This window comes from Dryobates pubescens, chromosome 8, assembly GCF_014839835.1.
Source record: "Dryobates pubescens isolate bDryPub1 chromosome 8, bDryPub1.pri, whole genome shotgun sequence".
Taxonomy (NCBI): domain Eukaryota; kingdom Metazoa; phylum Chordata; class Aves; order Piciformes; family Picidae; genus Dryobates; species Dryobates pubescens.
The window spans coordinates 4,405,403-4,430,688 of record NC_071619.1 but is presented as its reverse complement, the minus strand read 5'-3'; the positions used below and the strand labels follow the sequence as shown (position 1 = coordinate 4,430,688).

Sequence of the window (25,286 nt, the reverse complement as noted above, 5' to 3'; positions counted from 1 at the left end):
ATTTTTAGGGGGTTATTTTTCTACCTTGCTAGGTTTCCCAAGTCACAACAATGTAAAGGGGAATGACAGCTCACATGGGTGTCCTTATGCTTCTTCTGAAGTAGCTGCAATCCATCTGGTTAGAAGTGTAGCCTCAACAGGACAAAAACCACTCTGGAATTAAGCTGGGGGTGGTGGGGAGGAGGAATGGGGGAAAAAATAGAAATGGGTAGATTGAGCTTGGATGTTGTACTCAATTACACAATAATAATTGAGCAGCTACTACACTTCCTAGCAGATTGGAGAGCTATGTTATGTAAGAGCCAAAGAAAAATGTTGCTTTCAAGCTCCAATTTGTGCTCTGGTCTGTGTAATTATTGCTACATAGCCTATCAAACATCTTCCCTTTCATTGTATAAAGGGGGAAATTGCTCAACATCAAACCAGTTAGGGAGGTGAGGGGCAGCAAGTTCTTCCCCATAAGGGTGGTGAGACACTGGAACAGATTGTTCGCGGAGGAGGTAGCAGCCTCATGCCTGGAGGTTTTTAAGGCCAGTCTGGAAGGGGCTCTGAGCAACCTGATCTAGTGTGAGGTGTCTCTGCCTGTAGTAGGGTGCTGGAACTAGATGATCCTTGAGGTCCCTTCCAACCCTAACAATTCTCTGATTCTATGCTTTAGTAGATTTAGGAGCTCCCACAATCTCTAGAGGAGCAAGAAAAGGTGAAGCTGTCTCACATATGTGGTGGTCATAGGTGTGAGTTGCAAAGAAGACAGACATAGCAGCCTTTGACCTTGAGAAAACTTAGCATCAGAAAACTAAGTGCACCTGGTAATCAAGCGAGTCAGCCAGTTCTAGCTGCTTCTTTTTCTGCTGGTCTAGATGCTGTGGATTTGGACGCTTGCACTTCTTCTGCTCGGCACAGCAGAAGGTAAGCATATGGAGTTTGTATTTATATACCCTTTCTACACTCATGTTTTCTGAGGTATTATTCTACAGCATGGTGCCGTAAAACTTACTGATGGAGGTTACACTGTTCACTTTCCAGTGCAAGAAGGGTACCTGTGTGCACGTCTTGTGTTTCCTCTTCTCCACTCTGGAAATGCCACCCTGAGCATGTGCAAGGAACATGGCTGTTTTCTATCTCAGAGCAAAACACTGCACTACCAAACTGAGGAAACTGTTTGCTGTGCTCTTCTTAGTGACAGAACTGGAGAAAAACCTGGGGGCAGTAGACAGAGGCAGACTAGTGAGGGACCTGCTTTATACTCAGCAGAAGCCACTGGCTTGTATAAGACTTCTCATATATAATGTAGTGAATTGCTCAGCACATTATCAGGTTATTGCTGATTATTTGTAGTATCATGGGTTGGTATTAGGAGAAACTCACAGCTGTCTTTGACTTAGGCAAAAGACAGCTGGGGAAAGGTTCTCAAGGGGAAAGGTTCTCAAGGTACAGTGCAACATACCCACAGAGAAACTCCAGTAAATACTTTGTCAATGACTATTAGAGTGGCTTCTTTCCTAGGGGTAAACTGTAGTCTTTTGAGATCTTAGAGAGAGTAACTGCTGATCTTTGCTTCCTGTAAACTGTAGGATTTCCAAGAAGCCAAAAGACTTCCAGAGAAGAGCTGGTAGGAGTTATGACTAACCTGCTCCACTTCTCTGCTCATTAATCTGTTGTTGATTTTATCTGTGTGCTGCAGGCAAAGAAGTCTGCTATGAAAGGATTGGATGTTTCACAAACGATAGACCATGGTCTGGGACTGTTGAACGACCAATCACTAAGTTACCTTGGAGCCCCGAAAAAATAGATGTTAAACTCCACTTGTACACGAAAGAAAATCCTACTGAGTCTCAAGTAAGAACTATTGCAGTGTAAACATTAGTAAATCAGATATATATAAATAAAGAGTAAATAAACAGGCACTCCTGCTGCATGCCTGGGAAGTGTTAGAAACAGCCAAACCTCCACTTTATGCAAGAGACAACCTCTTCCAGCTGCTTAGTGAGGTCTCTGGGGCAGAACACTCATCCTCCTCCAGCCCTCACAAAAAGCCCTACTGCCCCCTCACATTTTCTGTTTGGCCACTGAGAAGCACAGGGAAACTGAATGTTTTTAAAATCATTGGCTAATTTATTTATTTATTATGGTTTTTTTAAACATAGCTAAGATGAAAACACTTTAAAAGTAAAGTACTGTCTGCTCTATGCCTCAAAACTTCTTTTGAAGAGTCTTGTGGACCCTTGCAGACGCATTGAACATTACATAACTTTTAACCAGATGAGAATGGCTCAGGTCTTGGTCATTGTGATAAGCTAGTTACAGAAATCAGATGTTAAAGTGTATTCATTTAATGTTTACAACAGGTTATCTCTGCAGTTGATCCCTCAACAATTGATGAGTCGAATTTTAATGAAACTAGGATAACCAGATTTATCATTCATGGATTTATAGACCATGGAGAAGAAGACTGGTTGTCAGACATGTGCAAGGTAGGTACCAGAGAGAAAACCTGTGCCTGTGAAGTTCCTTTATAAGCACATACCTAGAAATTGTCTGTTTTCTCCGGTTCTATCCAATTTCTCTCATGGTGTTTGTAGTCATAAGAAGGGGAAAAGAGATGTTCAAATTTTCTAGCTACTTGAATATATAGTTCTGCATCTTGATTAGATAGGAATAAACTTCTTCATGGAAAAGGTTATCAAAGACTGGAATAGGCTCCCTTCGGAGGTAGCCGAATCTCTTTCCCTGGAGGGGACAAAGATACATGGTGCTAAGGGATGTGGTTTAGCAACAGACTTGGTAGAGTTAGATAAGGGTTGGACTCGATGATCCTGAAAGTCTTTGGCAACCAAAAGCAGGAGGTAAAATGAACCCAGTTTTTTTTTCTTTAGTGAAGTGAGTGACAGCAAGGTTTGGCTCAGTAAGTGCTAGAATAGAATAGAATAGAATAGACCAGACCAGACCAGACCAGACCAGGTTGGATGACACCTTTGAGATCATCGAGTCCAACCTATCATCCAACACTATCTAATCAGCTAAACCATGGCACCAAGCACCCCATCAAGTCTCTTCCTAAACACCTCCAGGGATGGTGACTCTACCATCTCCCTGGGCAGCACATTCCAATGGCCAATCTCTCTTTCTGTGAAGTTCTTCCTAACACCCAGCCTAAACCTCCCTTGGTGCAGCTTGAAACTGTGTCCTCTTGTTCTGGTGCTGGTTGCCTGGGAGAAGAGACCAACCCCCACCTGGCTACAACTTCCCTTCAGGTAGTTTTAGAGAGCAATAAGGTCTCCCCTGAGCCTCCTCTTCTCCTGGCTAAACAACCCCAGCTCCCTCAGCCTCTCCTCACAAGGCTGTGCTCCAAACCCCTCCCCAGCCTCATTGCCCTTTTCTGGACATGTTCAAGAGTCTCAAAATCCTTCTTAAATTGCCTAGAACTGGACACAGTACTCAAGGTGCTGTAGAAATATGCATCCAGAAAGGACCTCAAGGGGATTATTTAGAACAAAGCTTTCACTCTAGGGAACACTCTGCTGTATTGATTTTCTTTAGGGTTTTTTGGTGCTAATTCCCCAAGTTATGCTTAATTCTGTCCCCATACAAAGTTGCCAGCTGTGGTCTTCTCAGATCCTACAACCATGCTCTCTATTGCAGCTGCATCTAGTCATACTGCACAGAGCAAAATACCAGCTGATGGCATAGGACACTTTTAGGATAAGTTTTATCGACCTGTCCTAGCTTTGAGCCATGAGCAGCCCAGGGCAAAAAGGCAGAAAAGATATTTTACCCCTTCATAAGGAGTAAAATAAAAATGCTTCACACTGGATTGGAAGTTTAAATGGAAATTCTATTTACAAATATATATAAAAGGCATCCAGGTAAAAGGAATACACCTGGGCCTACCTGAGATGGAGAGAGAAGAGAGAGATTTGGCTGCACAGTCCCTTAGAGAAATACAGGAAAATGGAATAGAATAACAGACTACAACATCCTGGGACAAGCTGCCCATCTCCTTGGGACTCTCTAGCTTCTGGAGGACTTTTCTTTGTGGTTATACCAAGTAACTCTTGGTTTCCCTAACCTACAAGACCATGTAACTAGTCACACACCTACAGTTTTGCTTAGCTTCTCTATTTCTATTTTACTTAGGAGAGCACTATGAGAAACCACATGACAGTCAAGACATTTCACATTTATTGCATCCCTATTACCTGCTTCTGTTTGATACTAGTCAAAAGAAAATGCAAAAAATTTATTTGATAATTTCTCATTGGAAAAAAATAAATCAAACCCCCCCAAACCTAAGTTAATTATCTGTTAATGACCACCAAGAACTGTTTTGGATGTAGAAGCATAAGAGTTGAGGGAGCTGGGCGTGTTTACCCTGGAGAAGAGGAGGAAAAGGAGGTTGTAGCCAGGTGGGGGTTGGTCTCTTCTCCCAAGCAACCAGCAACAGAAGAAGAGGACACAGTTTCAAGCTGCACCAGGGGAAGTTTAGGCTCAAGGTGAGGAGAAAGTTCTTCCCAGAAAGAGTAACTGGCCATGGAATGTGCTGCCCAGGGAGGTGGTGGAGTCACCGTCCCTGGAGGTGTTCAAAAAAGGATTGGATGTGGCACTTGAAGCCATGGTTTAGTTGTCATGAGGCGTTAGGTATTAGGTAACAGGTTGGACTTTATGATCTCTGAGGTCTTTTCCAACCTGGTTGACTCTATTATTTCTATGAGATAAACCTTTACATTCCCTCTCTATTACTCTTATAGAGCGGAGAAAATAGGACTGCGAATACAACAGCCCTCCTATGTGTATCAGTTATTCACTTTCCTTCCCATTAAGTAGTAATCCTCTCTGGACATTTCTTTCTGCCACCTCTAACACAGCCACATGTGTGAGCACACACATGCCTGTGAGCGGGCAGGACCACATTTCTATGCCTAAGGTTTTGATCCTTTAAAGCCTTCTCATGGAAATTCATGCAACATTTATGAACTGAGCTGTTACAAACAATGTGATTCAGTGCCAGGTTGTATTTACTACGGGTCTCTTCAGCTTTCACTTTTGCTTTCCTAAACAGAGGATGCTTAGTGTGGAAGACGTGAACTGCATCTGCGTAGACTGGAAGAAAGGTTCAAGATGTCAGTACACCCAGGCAGCAAACAACGTCCGTGTTGTGGGCGCTGAAATTGCTTATTTTGTAGATGTTCTTGTGGTAAGCATCTGCTGTCTATAAAGCTATAGTTGATACAGCTACAGTGCTGATATGGGAAAAATATACAGTTCAGGATCTGTCTCACAAACATCTGAGGGGTGGGTGTCAGGCGGAGGGGGCCAAGCTCTTTTCTGTGGTGCGCACTAGGTAAGGCAAGAAACAGTGGGTTCAAGCTCGAATGCAGAAGATTTCACCTCATCATGAGGAGAAACTTCTTTATAGCGAGGGTGATGGAGCACTGGAACAGGCTGCCCAGAGAGTTTGTCAAGCCTCCTTCTCTGGAGACTCAAAACCCACCTGGATGCACTCCTGTGCAGACTACCCTAAGTGATCATGCTTTGGCAGGGGGCTTGGACTCAATGATCTCTGGAGGTCCTTTCCATCCTCTAATGTACTGTGATGATTATGAATCTAACCAGCAGAAAACATTTTCTTCTACTCAACAATCACTTTAGAAGTTGTGCTGCAAACAGATTCTCCTTTTTTAAAGTTGGAGAACTTTGTTATAAGAACTGTGTTAGCCAGCTTAGGGATATGGATTTCTACAGGACAACTATTCCATAGATGTTGACCAAAGTAAAATGTGCAGTTTTAAATATGCAGAGTTATTGGAGACAGCAATCTGCACATTCACAGACACACAAGTTAACAAATGGCTCTTAAGAATGCCAGACAACCCTTGGTGAGAAACACCAGCAGGGAATACATAGGAACCACCACTGTGCATGCCCTGACCTACAGAACGTGCCATGTGCACACTTTCTTAGCCAGCTTCACATGCAAAGTGATGCTTGGTTTGAGGCCTTCTCTTCAATCTAAGTGCTTTCAACAGACATTTCTCATAAAAGAACTACATATTTTTAGCATAATGGGTCTAGAAGTACCCTGTTCTATGTCTCACTCTCTACATCTGCACGGCAGCCACTGAAATACTGTCCAAAACAGGCTGAAGGCATCCCTCCTCTGTGCCTTCCTGCAGCTGCATGTGGTGCCTGACCTGCCAGGTGCAACTAAAAGTTCCTGCCTGGCTGAATCTTGCAAGTCAGATAGGCATCCTGTGAGTCTTAGTGGGTCTAGGATGTAAAATGGACACTGAGCCTCTCAGGACTCTGTTACCAGAGCTGTCTAGAGGTTTATCAGCCTCCAATGAGGGCAGCAACTGAATAAGGGGTTTTGGAAAAAATCTATGTATTGGTTCTAAGTACCTAGACCAGCAAAGAGATGCTGAAATCCTGTAGGAGTTATCAAGTCTGTAAGTCAGAATAAAAGTTGTTCTTCAGCCCCTTTTTGCTCTCTTCCCTGTTGCTGATGGAAACAGATGCAGTCATGTTTGTTATTTCTCAGGAAAAGTATAATTACTCTCCAGCCAACGTTCATGTAATTGGCCACAGCCTCGGAGCACACGCGGCGGGTGAGGTTGGCAAGAGGCGGCCAGGGATTGGAAGAATCACTGGTAAGGCAGTAACTGAAGTCACAGCTCAGGCTAAAGACGCCACTGCTTATCAAAATGCTGCTGCTAATTTGCTCTTCTGACTGTATCTGACAGTAATGTCCACATTACCCAGGGCTGAAGTGCAGCCCACAGAACTTAGCCTCTACTCACTGAGCAACACTGCAAGATTTAAATGATGAAAATGCATAGGGCCAAGAGGCAAAGTGAAGCTCCAGGTTAGCACAGGCTGTCTCAGCTCCATGTCCACAGCAGGAGCATTAATGCCACACAGCCGTGGCACAACCCTTTTCCATGTCCCCACACTGTTCACTGGATAGATCTGACCTTCCTCAAAGTGTTTAACTGATTCTTTAAGAAAGCAAATGGCAAAGACGCATATTTATGACCTTTCACACACAAAAGACAGATTTGGGTATTACTACCACAACCCTTTTTAATTGTTACTTTTCCTGGGGGATTTCAGACTTGATGAGCCTTGGACTAATAGCCCACAAAAATCAGTCTAAAAGCAAATCCAAATCTGCTGCCCAGGGACAAAAAGAGATGCAGGTACAAGGTAGCAGCAGAAACTGCAATTTGCAAGCTCCTGAAATTGCTGCAGCAATTTGGAAAACAAATTAACTCTGTTTTCTACTAGGATCAAAAGCAAAGATTATAATTACTAAACTAGAGGATTTCCAAGATCTAACTGGAGCCAGAAGCAGGCAGGGTGGTTTCAACACCTCCCAACACGTGGGTTGCTATCAGCATCAACTCCTCTTTGTGTCAGCAACATGGGATTGCTGACACAGCAACCTCATTTTGAGTAACATTCTGAAAGGGAAGTTCAATTAAAAAATAAATAAATAAAAATTATAGCCACGTGTTTGCATTCAGTATTGATGTCAATGAGCAAAATTCAGTTGGCTTCACATAGGTAATCCAGTCTCCTTCCTGGGAGAAAAGGCACTTGGTTAGAGAGAACACACATCGCCAGTCCATTAATGCCCATGCTACTTAAATACAAGGAACAACAGGCAACTCTCAGTGTGGTACTCATCAGATACAATCACAGTGGTATGCAAAATGATATATCCATTCCTCTTTACCTATGCAGAACACACATCTCTTTTTTCCAGGACTGGATCCTGCTCAACCTTATTTTCAAGGCACCCCAGTTGAAGTCAGACTGGATAGAACTGATGCAGATTTTGTTGATGTTATCCACACAGATTCACTTCCCACAATCCCCTACTTAGGTGAGTAGTCAGCTCTACTGTATTAATACCTAATTGTTTAGGTGCCTAATTGGCACTCAAGTTTCCTAATCTTTCATCGAGACTCAGTTGTGCTGAGCGCTGCAGAGAGACAGAACAAACAAACCACACTGATCATCAACAGCTCATCTCCTAAATACCAAACAGACAACCTTCAAGCCAGCAGCTATTGATATGAGATGGTATTAATTTAAAATGCACTTATACCTGCTTTAAATGCTTCAGGTTTTGGCATGAGTGTAGCCATAGGACATCTTGACTTCTATCCAAATGGAGGAGAGACAATGCCAGGATGTGAGAAGAATGCTCTTTCACAGATTGTAGACCTGGATGGCATCTGGGAAGGTAAGTATCTTGAGCACATTACAGGCTGAGGGGAGTGCCACCCCTCACATGTAACCACTTAGCTTTTCTTAATTCAGGTGTTCTGCATTAGCTTTTGGTGCCTCCACCGGCAAGGACAGCTGCAGGATGCAGTGAAACCACTCACATGCTCAAAACACACCATTTGCCAGAGGTTATTCAAAAAACAAACAAGACAAAGGGCTTGCCTCTGGAAAATATGCCTCATTCAAAGTAGCTAAGAGCAGCAACCAAACTTACTGAAACTGTGCCAACCGTGCTGAAGGGTCTCCAACAGCACGTTTCACTTTGTTTCTGTTCAGTTGCCCAGCAGCAGTACTGGGTGGAGTAGGGCAAGCCACTTCTCTGAGGCTATCTTCAGCTGCAATGCTTCTGAGATACAGCAATTAGTTTTTTTAATATTTATTTTTTTTCCCAGTTCTTTGTTACAATCTGGGTTGCATTAAGGCAGTGTCATTGTGTCTGTTTTTGCTCAGCTGAAAAAAAGAAAGGCTGGCCCGTAGCTGCTCAAAATACAAACACCAAACACCGACTGCTCTTTGGTGTTTATATGGCTTCTAATAAAAGCTCTAACTCTTAGAAAAAAAAATTCTAAGTGTCTTTATAAAGTTAAATTGTACAAAACATTTAGGAGGGGGGGGAAAAAATCCAAACCCAAACCAACCAAGCAAAAAAAAACCCAAACAAACCCAACCCAAAGATTTCTGCTGCAGAGATTTTGCAATTCTATTACCTGAGCTCTTTTTACATTATTACAAACACCTTAAGCTCTGGGAAACCATGAACTTATTTGTTATAACTAGCCTTTTTCTCCAGGTTCTATTCAATGCAGCTGGAGACATTACTTATTTTCCTTTCTTTTTTTTTTTTTCTTTTGTAGAGTAAACTTGTTATCAATAATGGGGAATTAAAGCACAAAGAAGTAATTGTGTTGTATGTGATCTTCTTTTTAACCTAAGTCAGGAGAATAAAGGCAACACAAAAGAAAATAATATATTCATTATTTTAATTTTAAGAGTCTCCCTTCCTTAAGCACCTCCCAAATAATAATAATTTTGTTTTGAAGTCCTCAGTTGGAGCAAATCAGCACTGCCCCAGGAAGCTCTCTGTTAAATACTTTTCTTTTGGTTTTCTTTTGTCATGGTAATGCAACTGCTGCCTACAAAAGACCTGCTGCATGCAGTTCTCATTTCTATTGTGAAACTCGGTCAGATTGCTTGTGCAAGGGTTCGTGCAGGGAGGGGGAGCAGGGGCTGAGCTGAGCAGCGCAGTTGGTCTCCACAAAGCATTTCAAGTTTGTGCTTTATACCTGTTGAGTCAATGACATTCCTGAGAGCATCGAATCACCGCAAAAAGCAGGCTCCAAACCTTACCTTTGATACTCTGATGAGGTCTTTGAGGAGGCATGGTGCATCTCAAAGACATGACAAAGGCTGTGCAGGAATCTTTCTTCAAACTGTAACAGAAAGGAAGGACTAACCTGGGAACATCTTTTCACAGGAACTCGGGACTTTGTGGCTTGCAATCACTTGAGGAGTTACAAGTATTACTCTGACAGCATCATCTACCCTGATGGATTTCTAGGCTATCCTTGTTCTTCATATGATAACTTAGACTCAGTAAGTATTTCTCAGAACCTCAGGTTAGACCATATCAAAAATTGTGACTTTTATCTGTACCACCTGGAATTCAATTTATTTATGTTGCCCTGTACCCAGTGAATGCATCTGTAAGAGAAATAAATGGCAGATAGCCTAAAGTCATGCAGCTCACATGCAGCTGACATGGATCAAAGTAGTAAAAGGCAGCAATAAAGCAGGGACATTCCTATGTCTGTGATGTGGCAGCCCTGAGACACTGCTAGGGCTACTGTGGCTTCCCCAGGCCTGCTCTGCTGCATGAAACTGGAGTAGAGATAAGGAGGAGAGCTTGTCCCTGTAGTCACTAAATGTATTTATCAAAGATGAGTGAAACACCACTGTGTGGCAGATGAGCTTTCAAATACCTCTTAAAGATCTTCTTTCCAAAACAACAAGAAGCAAAACAGTATGTGAAAACCTTCTTGGGTCAGTCCATGACCAAAGTATTTTGGTCACTTAAGATGTTCTCAGGGACAAAACACAACAATTTACAGACCAAGGTCAGGAAGGTCTTCCCTGTGCCAGACTGGAAGATAGGGAACTACAGCCAAAGTGGCAGTGAGGTAACAGGCTTGTCACATCCTACAGACAGAGATATAAACTTACACAGTGACCCAACCTGAAGGTATAAGAGGACATGGGGTTTTTTCCTCCTCATTTGCTGGGCAGGACACTTCCTCCTCTCTGTTCCTGTTCATGACTCAAGGATATCACTGATGTGGCTGGATTTAGCTAAATGACATGAGAAAAACCACAGACACCTGAGAAATCACAGCCTTTTGTAAAGCTGATTAGCTTAAGTGCTCTTTCTCAAGTCACAGACAGGGTTACTTGAAATTTGTTATTGCTGTGGTACAAGGGCTGGTGAGGAGGCTATGTTAAAGATAATTTTGCTTTCTTGTTTGTTTGTCTGTTTGTTTTCCCTCGGCTGGCTGCATGATTTTATTGATACATCTGTTTGTTTTCACTAGGATTCCTGTTTCCCATGCCCAAAGGAGGGATGCCCACCTATGGGTCACTACGCAGACAAATTCAAAGGAAAAGTTACAAGTGGTATCCACAAATATTACCTGAATACTGCTGAGAACAAGGATTTTCCTCGTGAGTTTTGATTGCTCTCTTTGCTACCCACTCCTTGTAAACAAACCTTTTTATTTTCCTGGTTTACAATTCATTTTAACAGATGATCAAATCTCACAGCAGTGCAGTGGCTCTTCAGCCCTTCATGTTTTTTTTCCTCTTTTGCTCCAATATTTAATCCCAGTTTTGGGCCTCACAGTGCAAGACAGATTTTGACAAACTCTAGAGTCTGGAAGTCACTGAGGTATTTAGTGGATTTCACTAGAAGTCACTGAGGTATTTAGTGAACTTGGCTAACAAGTTGCAAGGAGAAAGGAGGACAGGCAATCACAGAAGTGGCAGCAAGGGCATTTCTTATTAAATAGTGTGAAAACTACTCTCACAGTGTTTAAATGCATCTTCATCTTTGGAGGTGTTCAAAACTGTGCCTGAAAAAAGTCCAAGAGCTAGCCAGGAACAGCTGGCCTTGCTTTGAGAAGTGAGTGGACCAGATGACCTCTTTTACAATCTAAGTTATCCTAAATGCCAGCTCTCACAAGGCAGTTCTTCCTTTGCCTCTGCAAGCAAGAATCAGAGGGAGAATCACAGAATCACCGAAGTTCGAAGAGACTTCAAAGATCATCAAGTCCAACCTGTCACCACAGACGTCATGACTAAACCATAGCATTAAGTGCCTCATCCAGTCTGTTTTTAAACACTTCCAGTGATGGTGACTCCGCCACCTCCCTGGGCAGCACATTCCAATGGCCAATCGCTCTGAAGAATTTCTTCCTAACATCCAGCCTAAACTTCCCCTGGTGCAGCTTGAGACTGTGTCCTCTTGTTCTGGTGCTGGTTGGGGTTGCTAATTGTGTGCTAAGAGAAACTTCCCAGCCACAAAAATTATTTCCCTTGAGCTTCAGAATTTTTATACACTCCTCCTACACTGCTTATATTTTGATGTGTATCAGTATTTGTTCATAGCACAGGCTTCTGTCCAATTTCACTGACCTTCATGGTCAAAATGCTGAGGTCTATGTTGTGTTTACCATGTTGCAAATTAGCTTTTGTTGGTTTTTGACTCCCAGAAAGACAAATGTCTTCCCCATTTCTTGTGTTGATCTCATTAGGACATAATGACAGATCTAACTCCTTGATGTATTGTGTTTCTTTTGCATGGTTATAGCCCAAGGAAGAACAATAAGCACCAATATCCACCTGTGAGAGCATTACCTTAGCCCCTTTGAGTCCAGACAGCCTGTGAGGTAGCCTTGAGCTGAAAGTGAAGAGCAGTGATAGTTTTCTTTCACTTACAGTGTACAGACTGGGGGGAAAAAAATACCTAACACTTGGTATCTTGGAGATTGTTTCTCCCTGGGTAAAATCTAATTCACTGTATTTCTCCTTGCAGTTTGGAGGTACAAAGTGAGCGTGACCCTCTCTGGAAAGAAAAAAGTAAATGGCTACGTAAATATTGCCCTGTATGGAAGTGGTGGGAACACAAGGCAGTATCAGATCTATAAGTGAGTTACAAATTCAACCACAACAACATCTTCTAGAACTTTTAATTCATATTGTTGATTAATATTTCTGGTCAAATTGGACTCACAATGTGAATGCAGCCCCAGGCCGCTCACTCTGAATTTAACTTTGAAGGGAGAGGGTCAGAATGAAGGGCTTTTAAATTGGCAAATTTTGAGGTTGCTTGTTTGCTGTCCCACTAAGGTCTTGCTGAGTTCTGGTATTTTTGTCTTTCACAGGCTTGTAAAATGTTGCTGCCACTGCTGCTTACAGCTACAGCTACCTTGTGACTAGCTGCATAAAAAAATCTCCTTTTTGTTGCTCACAACTTTGCCTGCTCACACTGAAGCTGCTTGCTTGCCTGCCTCACGTTGTTGCATTTATTTGCCTTTTTCTTTGTAATTTCAACTACAATACCTGAAATGATGAAAAGGAAGAAGGGCATGTTGGTGTGGTTGTGGAGGGTTCATCTTTTGGTTTGGGTTTTTGTTTAGTGACAGCCGTGTCACTTCAACCGTTCTAAGGATGCCACATCCTATCTGGCAGCACGTCTGCGATGAGCAGATCCCAGTTTGCAGGCATCTTCGCATTAGGAGTACACTCCAGCACTCTCCAGCAAGGCCTATTTCAATTCCATTGCTGGAATTGAACTTTCTTTTTTTCCCCCTAGCAAATCTCATAGAATCATAGAATCAACCACATTGGAAAAGACCTCAGAGATCATCAAGTCCAACCTATTACCTAATAACTAACACCTCATGACAACTGAACCATGGCTTCAAGTGCCATCTCGCTCTAGTCTACCAGGCATGACTCCAGCAAGGAAGTATAAATACAAAGGGAGTTTGTACAGTCTCTCATTACTTCCAGAACCATAAGCCTTTAATAAGGGAAAGAGTAAATATCCTCCTCTGAAGGTAGATGAATGAGAATGCAGGGGAAGGATAAAAATCCTGCTTTACTCATGAAGCTTGTTAAAACTGTAGAGGTTTCTTCTGGATGGTTTTGCTGGTTCCCCTGTTTCCTCCCCACCCCCCACCCCACCCCGTTATCTCTCAGTTCATGTCTACAGGAAGAGTTCTACGCTGGCAAAGACATCACACATCAAAATGTCTCTTGATTTCATACAGCAGGGGCTGAATTTCACCTTCATAGCATGGGGGTGCAAGGTGGCAAAGGAGAGGATGAGAGATCCATTGGCTCCTACTCACTGAGATGGAGCAGCTGAAGCCATTACTAGTCTCAGACTGCTGCCATGTGGAGCTTGCAATATTGATACAACCTGAAGCAGCCAGGTTATACTCTGCAGTTACCCAAGAGCAGACACACATCTGACTCAGCCACGGTACTGCAAAAGTTAGAATCTATGCTAGAGCCAGGCTGAGCAGCTGGTGGATAACCTTTTTGCCTATCCCAAAGAATCCAAATTCTGTATCAGAGAAATCAACATTGAAAGAAAATTTCATTGATGTGCAAATATCCCTGCCTACAGAAGCAACAGGGAGCAAGTTCTACTTCCTCCACAGGGATTGTCCTGTAACTGAGTCTACATTGTGACTGCAGCACACCAAGCCTCCTTACCTTTTCTTCTTGTGACAAGCACTGATTTGGGATGAATTCTATTGGAAAACTGACAATAATGTTGTTACCATAGTACAAGCTAAATATTGTTCCTCCTCTTTCTTCTCATTTGCTACCACAGACAGTCAGTTGACTATCAGTAGCATGTCTCACAGCCATAAAATGTTCTTTTTCACAGGGGATCCCTCAAGCCAGACAACACTTACACAAATTACCTTGATGTAGAACTTAACGTTGGAACCATTACAAAGGTTAAATTTCTTTGGAACAACAACTGGATAAATCCAACTTTGCCTAAAATAGGAGCTGCAACCATCACAGTAGAATCTGGAATGAATGGAACAATGTAAGTATATCCATTGTGAAAACCCTGAAAGCTACTTGGGGAGACAGGTGACAAAAAAATTATGTGGGGTGAAAGCATTTTTACAAGAAAAGGTAATGAAAACATTAAAAGGCACTCAAAACCCCTTTTGTTTCCTTCTTTTCAAGACAATCTTCATCCATGGCTCAATTCACTACTACTTCAACCCTTTGCCTTAAATAACTCCAAATAAAACCTTAAAATATTTCCAGGCTTCAGAAGAGCAAACTTCCTGTATAACCCTTTGGGTGAGAATAATCAGAGTTGGCTTGGATTATCAGCATTGTTCTTGCCAAGAACTTACTGTCCTCAAGCATTGGTTGTCTGTGTCTGAGTTTGCATTAGGATCTCTGACTCACCATCAGTGGAACCAGCAGTACTGTTCCATTGGTAATGATGGTCCCTGAGATCATGACTGACAAAAGAGGATGATGATAAGCCTAACCTTCCCATGAGCAAGACTAACACCTGGAAGCTGTGCTTCAAGGGCTACATATAAAGTTAAGGCAAAGAGGCTAAAACTAGCTTCTCTAGACTTTGGGGAGTTGGACATTCAGGTTGTAGAAATATGATTTACTGATCCAGTTCTACTAATGTTTCTGTACTTTTAAAACCAACTCCCTCATTTGCTTGATCAGTTATTTTCCCCATCTCACATCCAGGTATCTATAAGAGGAGGTAAGAGCATGTTTTAGACCCATACACAAATTCATAATTAAAATGCCACTGTTTAAATGACAACTTGAGAGAGGGAAATAGTTGCAAGCAAAGGAAAATGATTGGAAGCCAACAGCATTACCTTGAAGCAGTTGTAGTTGTTGTTCACCAAAGTTCCTTTCTTTCTGTGCTCACTTGTATTCACTCATGGCCTCTGCACATGTAGTGGTGACCCTCTGTGTAGTGATGGTAGCACAAAATCTGGGGGGAGTAAATAAACAAATAAATAAGTAAGCAAGCTGTAAAAGAAAAGGAAGGAAGGCAGTGAACCAGAATGGACACAGTTCATCACTGCTTGCCCAGCAGTAGTGTTTAAAACTTAGGAGCTCAAAGTATGTTGTGTTCAGTTGTGTCAACAAGTGACAGAGTAGGTTGACCTATATCAGCACAAATCCACTTGTATCCTTTCAACAAATGCTGACAACTCAAGGTGTCTGCACTTTGGTTTTTTTCCTCTTCAGATCCCGTTTCTGTGGTTCCACGACGGTGAGGGAGGATGTTCTGCAAACTCTTACTCCTTGCTAACAGCACATATGGATGCCCCAAAAGCTTGCTGCCAATAAAAGTTAGTCTTGCATAAACCACTGGAGTCTGTGGTCCCTGCTGCTATAACATCGGTGATGTATGTTAGAATCATAGAATCATAGAATTGTCAGGGTTGGAAGGGATCTCAAGGATCAGCCAGTTCCAACCCCCCCTCCCATGGGCAGGGACACCTCACACTACAGCAGGTTGCTCACAGCCACACCCAGCCTGGCCTTAAAAACCTCCAGGGATGAGGCTTCCACCACCTCCCTGGGAAACCTGTGCCAGTGTCTCACCACCCTCATGGGGAAGAACTTCTTCCTAATATCCAATCTGAATCTACCCAGTTCTATTTTCGTTCCATTCCCCCTAGTCCTATCACTACCTGACACCCTAAGAAGTCTCTCCCCAGCTTTCTTGTAGCCCCCTTCGGATACTGGAAGGCCACAATTAGGTCTCCTCAGAGTCTTCTCTTCTCCAGACCGAACAGCCCCAACTCCCTCAGTCTGTCCTCATAGGAGAGGAGCTCCAGCTCTCTAATCATCCCCATGGCTCTTCTCTGGACACTCTCCAGCATCCCCAGATCCTTCCTGTAGTAGGGGCTCCAGAACTGGACACAGTACTCCAGGTGGGGTCTCACCAGAGCAGAGGGGGAGTGTTGGGGTTTTACTGCTACCTGGGGAGGCAAAGGTTGTCTGTGGGTAGAGAGAAATTTTAGAATAACCTTAGGAGTGTATGAGCCAAAGCCTGCCAAAAATTTCCACTGACTGCAACTTGCTTCAAAGCAATTTCAGGCAACAGGAGGGAGTACCAAGAGAAAGCAGAGAGGAGAGGATTAAGGAAGGTGATGTTCTTAATCCAACTGAAGACTAAGCCCAAAATCTGTGTGAGATAAGGATGAAACAGAGACAGATACTTGAATGGTTACAAAATGAGGACAGAATTTTAATTACCTGTGAGTGATGGAAGAGTGACCATGATAGAGAATTGGCATGATGTTTTATTGTGCTAATGCTGAATTAAGCTTGTAGCTTATAAACTGGACAGAATTCACTTCAGAAAGGTGTGCAGCAATTTCCAATGTTAGTGAAGTTTCACTAAAATGCTTATAATGAGAAGAATCACCAAAGTATCCAGAAATCCCATATGCTGGCCCTCAGCCTTGACGAAAACTGCCATGTGATGTGGTCAAAACAGGTAATGCAATAAGGGAATCACTCTTTTCTCTGCTCTTTGATAAAAAGCTGAAGTGTGGCTACTTCACAAATTCACTTCTGTCCATATATAAACCTAATTTGTGTCCCTAAGCTTACTGCTGGAAAAGCAGGCTGCTGCCAGAGGGAGCCCATCCTCACTGAAGAAAAACAAACAACACAGCACTGCTGGGGTGTGGAGGTCTACTGCTTCTTGGGACCTTTTCTCTTCAACAGTTTCTCTTGAGGTTCCCCAGGCTAGGGCATTCTACTTTTTCTTCCTCTACGTGTGACCTTTCCTCCTGCAGTGTCTTATCCTGAAGGACATCAACCCCTACCAATGTTTCTGATTCCCCTTGCAGTAGTGGAAGGTGGAACCGTGTTATTCCGTAGTAGAGCACTACTCTAGTACAGAAGGGGAAAAAAAAAAACAGTTTAATTAATTCACTGCATCCTGCCAGCTCTGACAGAGTCATAGGAGAGAAAGGGGGCTGTAAAGAGTGGAAAAGGAACTACCAGCACCAAAGACTGGCAAACTGTGGTCATGCTTCGAGCTGGAATACATTCCTTATGTGAAAAATCAAACTGTTCCTTGGTTTAACCCAACTGAAGAGAATATCTCCCAGCAATTTCTCTTTCAGTCAGAGAACTGCATGTTCGCTTTTATGTTTAAAAACCTTCTAAACTGCACTTGCCCTTCTTGACCAGTTTAAAATGCACTACCCCGTTGTGCTGCCCCAGGAGCAAGTATGAAAACCATTTTGAACCTTGCTTGACCTAGGGTAATAGGGTATGAATATGTGAATAGGTAAAGGGGACTTGCTGTGCTGTCATAGATGTGTGGAGTATTAAAATGCTAAGCCAGTTTCTTGTCCAGCTTCTCTGAAGAGCCAAACCCAGATGTATTTCACATTGTGTTCCCATCATTGCATTGCTTCTCTCCCTGTGCAGGTCCTCATGGCTGAGCAGCAGCGGTGCAGCAAATTCAGAGTGAACTTTGCTTTATGTGTTTTCTTTCCAGCCTGTGCTGCCCATGAGGGTTATAACACCTCTTTTTGGCTCTACTTTTTGCCATCTGTGGCCAGCATTATGGAAGTACAGTAAGAGAGTAAGGCTTCATGGGTTCAAGGATGTGCATTGTTTGTCCTCCATCAGGCTGAGTTTTGGGTTCTCCTGCAAGACCTTTCTTGGCTCTCTACAGCTGCAAAGCTGCAGCTGTGCAAGAGGAAGAGGATCCAGGCACAGGACTCTACACACTTTCACACTTCATTTGTGTCATCTAGTCCAAGGAGGAACACACATCCCCTCTCCAGGGAGATAAACAGTTATGGGTTTACTCAGAGGATGTTCAACTGCAGACATGGGAACCTGGGTTTCCATGTACCCTGTAGGCCCTTGACATCACCTGCTTCCTTCGGCCTTGACCATTTGTCTCTGCTAGAATTTGGCTCCCTGATTCCAGCACCTCCTGCTGAGGAACCCTCAACAGGGCTATTAACTTCCTAACACTGCAGAAGAGTTTCTCCTTTGTCTTTTGTTCCTTTGCCTTGGTATGAGTGGATTCTTGCCTACACAATTGTTTTGACAGTCATGATATTCCCTGCATTATCCTCTGCCACAGCCACTTCAGCAGCCCATGTAATTTTACACAAACACCTAACAGACTCAAGACATTAAAGTTGACAATAGCACAATAATAATAATAACATAAAAATCTCCTAGTAATAATGAACTGGAGCTGCCATCATCTTGTTTTAGCAGAGCACAATCTCTTCCCCGCCCCACCCCCATCCCCCCCCGCCACTTCCCGAACACTTTACAAAGCTATTACATAAAATGCAATGTTAAATGAACAACAAATTACTTTCCCTTTAGCTAGCTTTTAATGCTAATGGCGCTATTTATTCCTGACCTTTTGAAATATTAGATTTTTTTCCTTCCCCCCCCTCCTTCTTTAAATGACAACATAAAAGGAACTCTTGTTTGAAAACGCGAGCGACTTTAAACCGCACGTTATTGCCCGTAAGTACAGCGTGCACATGCATCATTCATTCCAGTGTCCCATTTTAGGGGCTAATTGGTATATATTTCAGTTGACACACATTGTTCTCCTGCAAACGTGTCAAATTCCTTAACGATGCGGGTGACAAAAGCGGAGCGCTGGAGATATATAAATTACGCTCTTTACCGTGTAATCATTCGCATCTATCAGGAACGCTATTTTGTGACAAATCCTGGTCAAAAAAAAAACCCAACACCCCAACATACACACCAGATTGGGTGGGGTTTTTTTTGTTGTTGTTGTTTGGGTTTTTTAACATTAATATCACACCATTCAACAGGGAATCTTTGATTGAATCTTTACAGGCAGCGATGTTTTGAGCCGCGCCCGCGCCGTTCTGCTGCCTCTGAAAAGCTCACTTTATTTATTAAAAGAAGAGCCGGCGCGCCGCGGATCTTGAAAACGTTGAGCCTTTTGTTAGCGGCGCACGAAAACAAATGGCCTGTAATTGTGGCTATGCAATGAGTCATTTGGCTTTGTGCTGTACTTTAGGTTTTATAATTCCTGCCAGAAATTACTATTATTTCGTCGGTGGCCAGCGCTGCCATCAGAATGTTAAACGCGGGAGCGACTCGGGCCACGTATTTTCATTCCCCGTTAGATTGCCATTGTGCAACGCATTTCATTCCTACATTGCAAACCATTTGAGAACAGTCAAAGGCACCAAAAACACACACACACACACACCCCAAAACAACAAACCAAAAACAAACTGAAGATTTCATGTGACTCTAATTATTACTGAGATATAGCAGAGCTCATTGTTGTCTTTAGACAATGCTGTCTGTAGTCATTACTTTGCTCCGTAAATCAATAGGATAATGAGGTTCTATCTTCTAAGAAATATTTGAGCGTATCTTAATTTGGCACTGATGAATTCTCCATCCTGAACCCCTTGAGGTTTTTCTTTTTAATCTAGTTTGTCACCTTTCATCACCTAGCCACAGCTGACAGTGTTCTGTATGCATATTTATTCCTATACCTCCCTGAGATGTGTCCTCGGAGGCCATAAACAAGGGTGTTGTGATCTTATGCCTGAAGGTTATTTTGCTCTTAATTCGAGTGTAAATCACAAGCTGTTTGACCACACTCTCACCCTTGAGAAAATATATACCCTGTGTGGTTGTATTTAACTGGGGAAAAAAAAGCAAGGCTAAACTTGTTAACATATAAAAGCATATAAACATAAAAAAGCAAGGCTAAACTTGTTAACATATAAAAACTAGAAACAACATTTCTTTGGCAAAAGAGAGATTTGTTAAAGAAAATACCATCTTTTTTGACAAATACATTAAATAATAAGATCACAGATGTACCCCCTTTTTTTTTTCCCTTTCCCTCTGCAAACCCTATGAAATCTGAAGACAGTAAAAGGGTAAAACATCTCAGCATTCTTCCTCTGCTAGAACAGAAGGCTTCAGTAGAGGGCAGAGGAAGAAAGGAGAAGGTCGATGTTTCCCTCCCACAGCCTTAAATGAAGAAATACTAGTAGTGGCCTACATGCCACTTACTTCTAAATTGTGCCCAGGAACCAAGACTCAAAGCACTCTCTGAATTAGCCTGAATGTTGTACTTAATTAGACTATAATAATTGAGCAGCTACTATGCTTCCTAGCATATCAGAGACATATGTTATATGAGATCCAAAGAAAAATGTTGCATTCAAGCTCCTCTTTGTACTCTGGCCCATGTAACTATTGCTACATATCCTATCAAACATCTTCCCTTTCATTGCATAAAGGGGATAAGTGCTCAACATCAAACCAGTTAGGGAGGTGAGGGGCAGCAAGTTCTTCCCCATGAGGGTGGTGAGACACTGGAACAGGTTGCCCAGGGAGGTGGTGGAAGCCTCATCCCTGGAGGCTATTAAGGCCAGACTGGATGTGGCTCTGAGCAACCTGATCTAGTGTGAGGTGTCTCTGGCCATGGCAGGAGGCTTGGAGCTAGATGATCCTTGAGGTCCCTTCCAACCCTAACAATTCTATGATTCTAAAGCCATGGATCTAAACCTTCAAAGCAATGGACATTTTAACATGGTAATTCACATTGTTATCATTTTGCATAGAGAATAGAATAGAATAGAATAGAATAGAATAGAATAGAATAGAATAGAATAGAATAGAATTAACCAGGTTGGAAGAGACCTTTGAGATCATCGGGTCCAACCTATCAACCAACACCATCTAATCAACTCAACCATGGCACCAAGCACTCCATCTTCCTAAACACCTCCAGTGGTGGTGACACCACCACCTCCCTGGGCAGCACATTCCAATGGCCAATCTCTCTTTCTGTGAAGAACTTCTTCCTAACATCCAGCCTAAACTTCCCCTGGCACAGCTTGAGACTGTGTCCTCTTGTTCAGGTGCATATAGTTTTCCATAAACACAAATCTCATTCAAAATAACAGCTGTGAACAATAATGGTGGCTTGGGTGCTTCTTTAGCTTGGGGTGTGCAGTTTCAGAGTTTGGATTTCCCTAGAAGTGCTGCCTATCCTCTTTGGAAAGTGAGGTCTGCCATGAGAGCATTACCATTTCTTGCTCAGAAGTGGTTCCTCACAGAGGAGGACTATAGTCATTGTCTGAACTGTATAGGAAGTAAAACACACTGTAAGCATGTGTGTGTCTTGCCTGAGATGATGGAAAAGCAGAAGCCATCCCCTCCTTCTCTGAGCACAGAGCACCGTGTTTGCTCACAGCCAGAGTCAGTGCTATAGAAACTTCCAAAGGAGCTGCTTGAAAATAAACCCAAACTCTTGGCTTATCCTGAAACCCTTTTCCTTTAACATCCTTACTTCCTTACTCAAATAGTAACCAGATCTCATTAGAGGAGGCAATAAAAATCAACAGGAGGTAAGCATGAAAGATGTTCTCTACTACCTTCAGCTCCCATCAAGGCTGCAGCCAGTCACTCAGGAGGGTCTGTGGCCTGACTTTGCATTTCTCTCCAGCCTTTCTCATCTCCCCTTCATTTGCAATTTGGAAACTGGTGCCAAGTGATCATTTTACACCCCTGCAAAGTCACCATCAGTTCATCGTGGAGTCAGAGGAAGATGCGTTTGCTTCTTCTGAACCCGCACTGCAATCAGCAATCTCCAAACCCACATCTCCCACAGAATGCAAGGGTGAAGGGTTTGGGAAAAGAATAGAATAGAAAAGAATAGAATAGAAATAGAAAAAGAATAGACTAGACTAGACTAGACTAGAATAGAATAGACCAGACCAGGTTGGAAGAGACCTTCGAGATCATCGTGTCCAATCTGCCATCCACGATTATCTAATCAACTAAACCATGACACCAAGTGCCTCATCCAGTCTCTTCCTAAACACCTCCAGTGATGGTGACTCCACCACCTCTCCAAGCAGCCCATTCGAATGGTCAATCACTCTCTCTATGAAGAATTTCTTCCTAACATCCAGCCTAAACCTCCCCTTGCACAAAGAGCTCCCCTCCTCAAGCCTTCAATGAAGAGAAGAGAAGAGAAGAGAAGAGAAGAGAAGAGAAGAGAAGAGAAGAGAAGAGAAGAGAAGAGAAGAGAAGAGAAGAGAAGAGAAGAGAAGAGAAGAGAAGAGAAGAGAAGAGAAGAGAAGAGAAGAGAAGAGAAGAGAAGAGAAGAGAAGAGAAGAGAAGAGAAGAGAAGAGAAGAGAAGAGAAGAGACGAGACAAGAAAAGGGGGGGGGGGTTGGAAAGAAGAAAAAGGGGGTTTGGGGGGGAAAGTTAAAAAACAAAAGAGTCAAAATGTCTTCAACAGTTCATGAAAATCAGCCTCTGGCTTCCTCCCACCAACCCTGAATTACAAAACCACTCCCGGTGGCTGGGACAGAAAGGACACTGAAGGGCAGCACCCAGCAGCAATTCCTTGCTGTGTCTGGAGGGATGGTGACAGGGCAGCAGAAAGGGGCACATTTGTGTTGCAGAGGATGCTCTCAGGGGATGAAAAACTTCTTTTTCAACCGAGGAAAATATTAAAAGTGAAAAGTGACTGCACGAAACAATTCTCCTTTTGACCCACAGAGAAAGGGGTGCCTGATGAAAATATATGATCGGGGACAGTGTGAAGATAACTGTCTGATCAGATAATGGAATTGTTTTCAGTGATAAGAATGAATCCATTACTAATGCAAATAACGATAATAATTATAATTTGCAATACAGTAAAAATCACCTAGTCTACCTCCTCCTCTGACAGGAGACTGTATAATAAATTATAGGCTGAGGGGGGAAAAAAAATTTCAAAGGGATAAAGGTTAAAAGAGTAAAAAAAAAAAATAAAAATCTGAAACTTAAATGCTTAGCAGGGAAGTCAAGGCCTGAAAGCAGAAATTGGTGCTATTAAATAAAGCAATTGTAAAGAAGGAGATATTATGGAATTGATTAGCAAAACCAGAAACTAAGCGCTTCCTTGTATCACTACCTCTTGTCATGGACTTCAATAATTGTGAAAGAACAAAAAAATTAAAGAGTTGGCAGGTAGGAAGGAAATTAATTATTTAAATGTAGGTGAATATGCTAATAGCACTCTGGGAAGATGAATATAACTTAACACACACACACACACAAAAGCCTCCAGAAAGGTTTGGTGAATTCAAGGAGTTTTGTCATTTGGTTTTGCTTTGCTTTGGTATCCAAAACAGATCCAGTTGTTCTGTCACTCCCAACCAGGACTGCATTTGCAGACCGTGCATATCGACAGGGCAGACCTTTTGAGGTTCTCTGAGCACAGCAAGATCATAGAATCATAGAATTGTCAGGGTTGGAAGGGACCTCAAGGATCATCCAGCTCCAAGCCACCTGCCATGGGCAGGGACACCCCACACTAGATCAGGCTGCTCAGAGCCACATCCAGCCTGGCCCTAAAAGCCTCCAGGGATGGAGCCTCTACCATCTCCCTGGGCAGCCTGTTACAGATTAAGTAGACAACGTCACATGTTGCCTCTGCTATTCATACCAATTCCATAACTTCTTTTGTTCATGTGGAGACAACGTGAAGAATGCTTCATATATCACCTTTGTGGAGGAGCAGAATAGGGCAGATGAGACAAATCTTGTCTCAGAGACTTTGCACTACAGTGAGCGGATTTATTGTGTACAGCAATTCAGCTTTCTCCATTGGTATAAACAGAGAAGAAATAATGCTACGCAAGGCTTACCATACATTGCTGGCATCATAGCAGTCACAGATTTAGGTGCTGGAACACAGACCACATGATTCTTCCACAGCCATTAATTCTGGGTAGAATAGCAGTTCAGTGACCAAATCTAAAGCACTGTCCTCCAACACCGTTAGCTTAGATCCTTGTTTTCCAAAGCACAGTAAGTCCTGGAACAGTGACATAAGAAGAGCCAGCATTTAAATGATAGGAGGTATGTGAGGGAGACTTAAAGACCAGAGGTGCTGACAACTAGTCAGAAGTACAGGTGATTACCAGACTAAATTAGTTTCTCATCTTAGAGTGCAGACCCATTTTCTGCAGCTGGAGTATTTTACTACATTTTAAACTCATAATTATAAGCTCAGTGGCTCCATCAAGAGAATCATGGCCAGCAGGTCAAGGAAGGTGATTCTCCCCCTCTACGCTGCTCCAGTGAGACCACACCTGGAGTACTGTGTCCAGTACTGGAGCCCCTATTACAAGAAGGATCTGGAGGTGCTGGAACGTGTCCAGAGAAGGGCCACAAGGATGAGCAGAGGGCTGGAGCTCCTCTCCTATGGAGACAGTCTGAGAGAGTTGGGGCTGTGCAGTCTGGAGAAGGCTCTGAGGAGACCTTAACTGTGGCCTTCCAGTATCCAGGGGGCTACAAGAAAGCTGGGGAGGAACTTTTTAGGATGTCAGGTAGTGACAAGACTAGGGGGAATGGAGCAAAACTAGAAGTGAATAGAATCAGATTGGATGTTAGGAAGAAATTCTTCCCCATGAGGGTGGTGAGACACTGGCACAGGTTTCCCAGGGAGGTGGTGGAAGCCTCATCCCTGGACTTTTTTAAGGCCAGGCTGGATGTGGCTGTGAGCAACCTGATGTAGTGTGAGGTGTTCCTGCCCATGGCAGGGGGGTTGGAACTAGATGATCCTTGAGGGGCTCTTCCAGCCCTGACAGTTCTATGATTCTAAGTTAGAGATTTCTCACCCTTTCTGAAGCCTTCCATTGCAGCATTTTTCATGTGTCTGAAAAGCTCAGCACACTTCGGGTCAGTAAAGCACAAGTGGCTTATCAGAACTTTCCTGGTACAGGAGTTGGAGGGAAGTGCTTTCTTTAAGGATGCAAATTCTGAGAACAAATAGAGCACAAAACTTGCAGCATGTTTCATAACCATCACTTGTGGTTACCTCATAAGTGCGCTCTATCAAAACCACACCC

At 42.9% G+C, this 25,286-nt stretch overlaps 1 protein-coding gene across 1 annotated transcript; it reads left to right on the top strand.

Moving 5' to 3' along the window:
• The first annotated feature begins 860 nt into the window (after positions 1-860).
• On the top strand, positions 861-15,673 carry LOC104304851 (inactive pancreatic lipase-related protein 1). The gene is made up of 12 exons (XM_054163635.1): positions 861-909; positions 1,685-1,839; positions 2,349-2,474; positions 5,060-5,194; positions 6,539-6,647; positions 7,766-7,885; positions 8,129-8,248; positions 9,767-9,885; positions 10,878-11,007; positions 12,377-12,488; positions 14,246-14,413; positions 15,610-15,673. The coding sequence occupies exons 1-12, from the start codon at positions 861-863 to the stop codon at positions 15,671-15,673; spliced, it is 1,407 nt and encodes a 468-aa protein (XP_054019610.1).
• Positions 15,674-25,286: the final 9,613 nt, after the last annotated feature.

Excerpts from the sequence above, each read along its gene's own strand:
- LOC104304851 (XM_054163635.1), top strand. The coding sequence starts at position 861 with ATGCTGTGGATTTGGACGCTTGCACTTCTTCTGCTCGGCACAGCAGAA. Across the intron at positions 12,489-14,245 it reads AGGCAGTATCAGATCTATAA|GGGATCCCTCAAGCCAGACA; the intron begins GTGAGTTACAAA and ends TCTTTTTCACAG. Across the intron at positions 14,414-15,609 it reads TCTGGAATGAATGGAACAAT|ATCCCGTTTCTGTGGTTCCA; the intron begins GTAAGTATATCC and ends TTTCCTCTTCAG.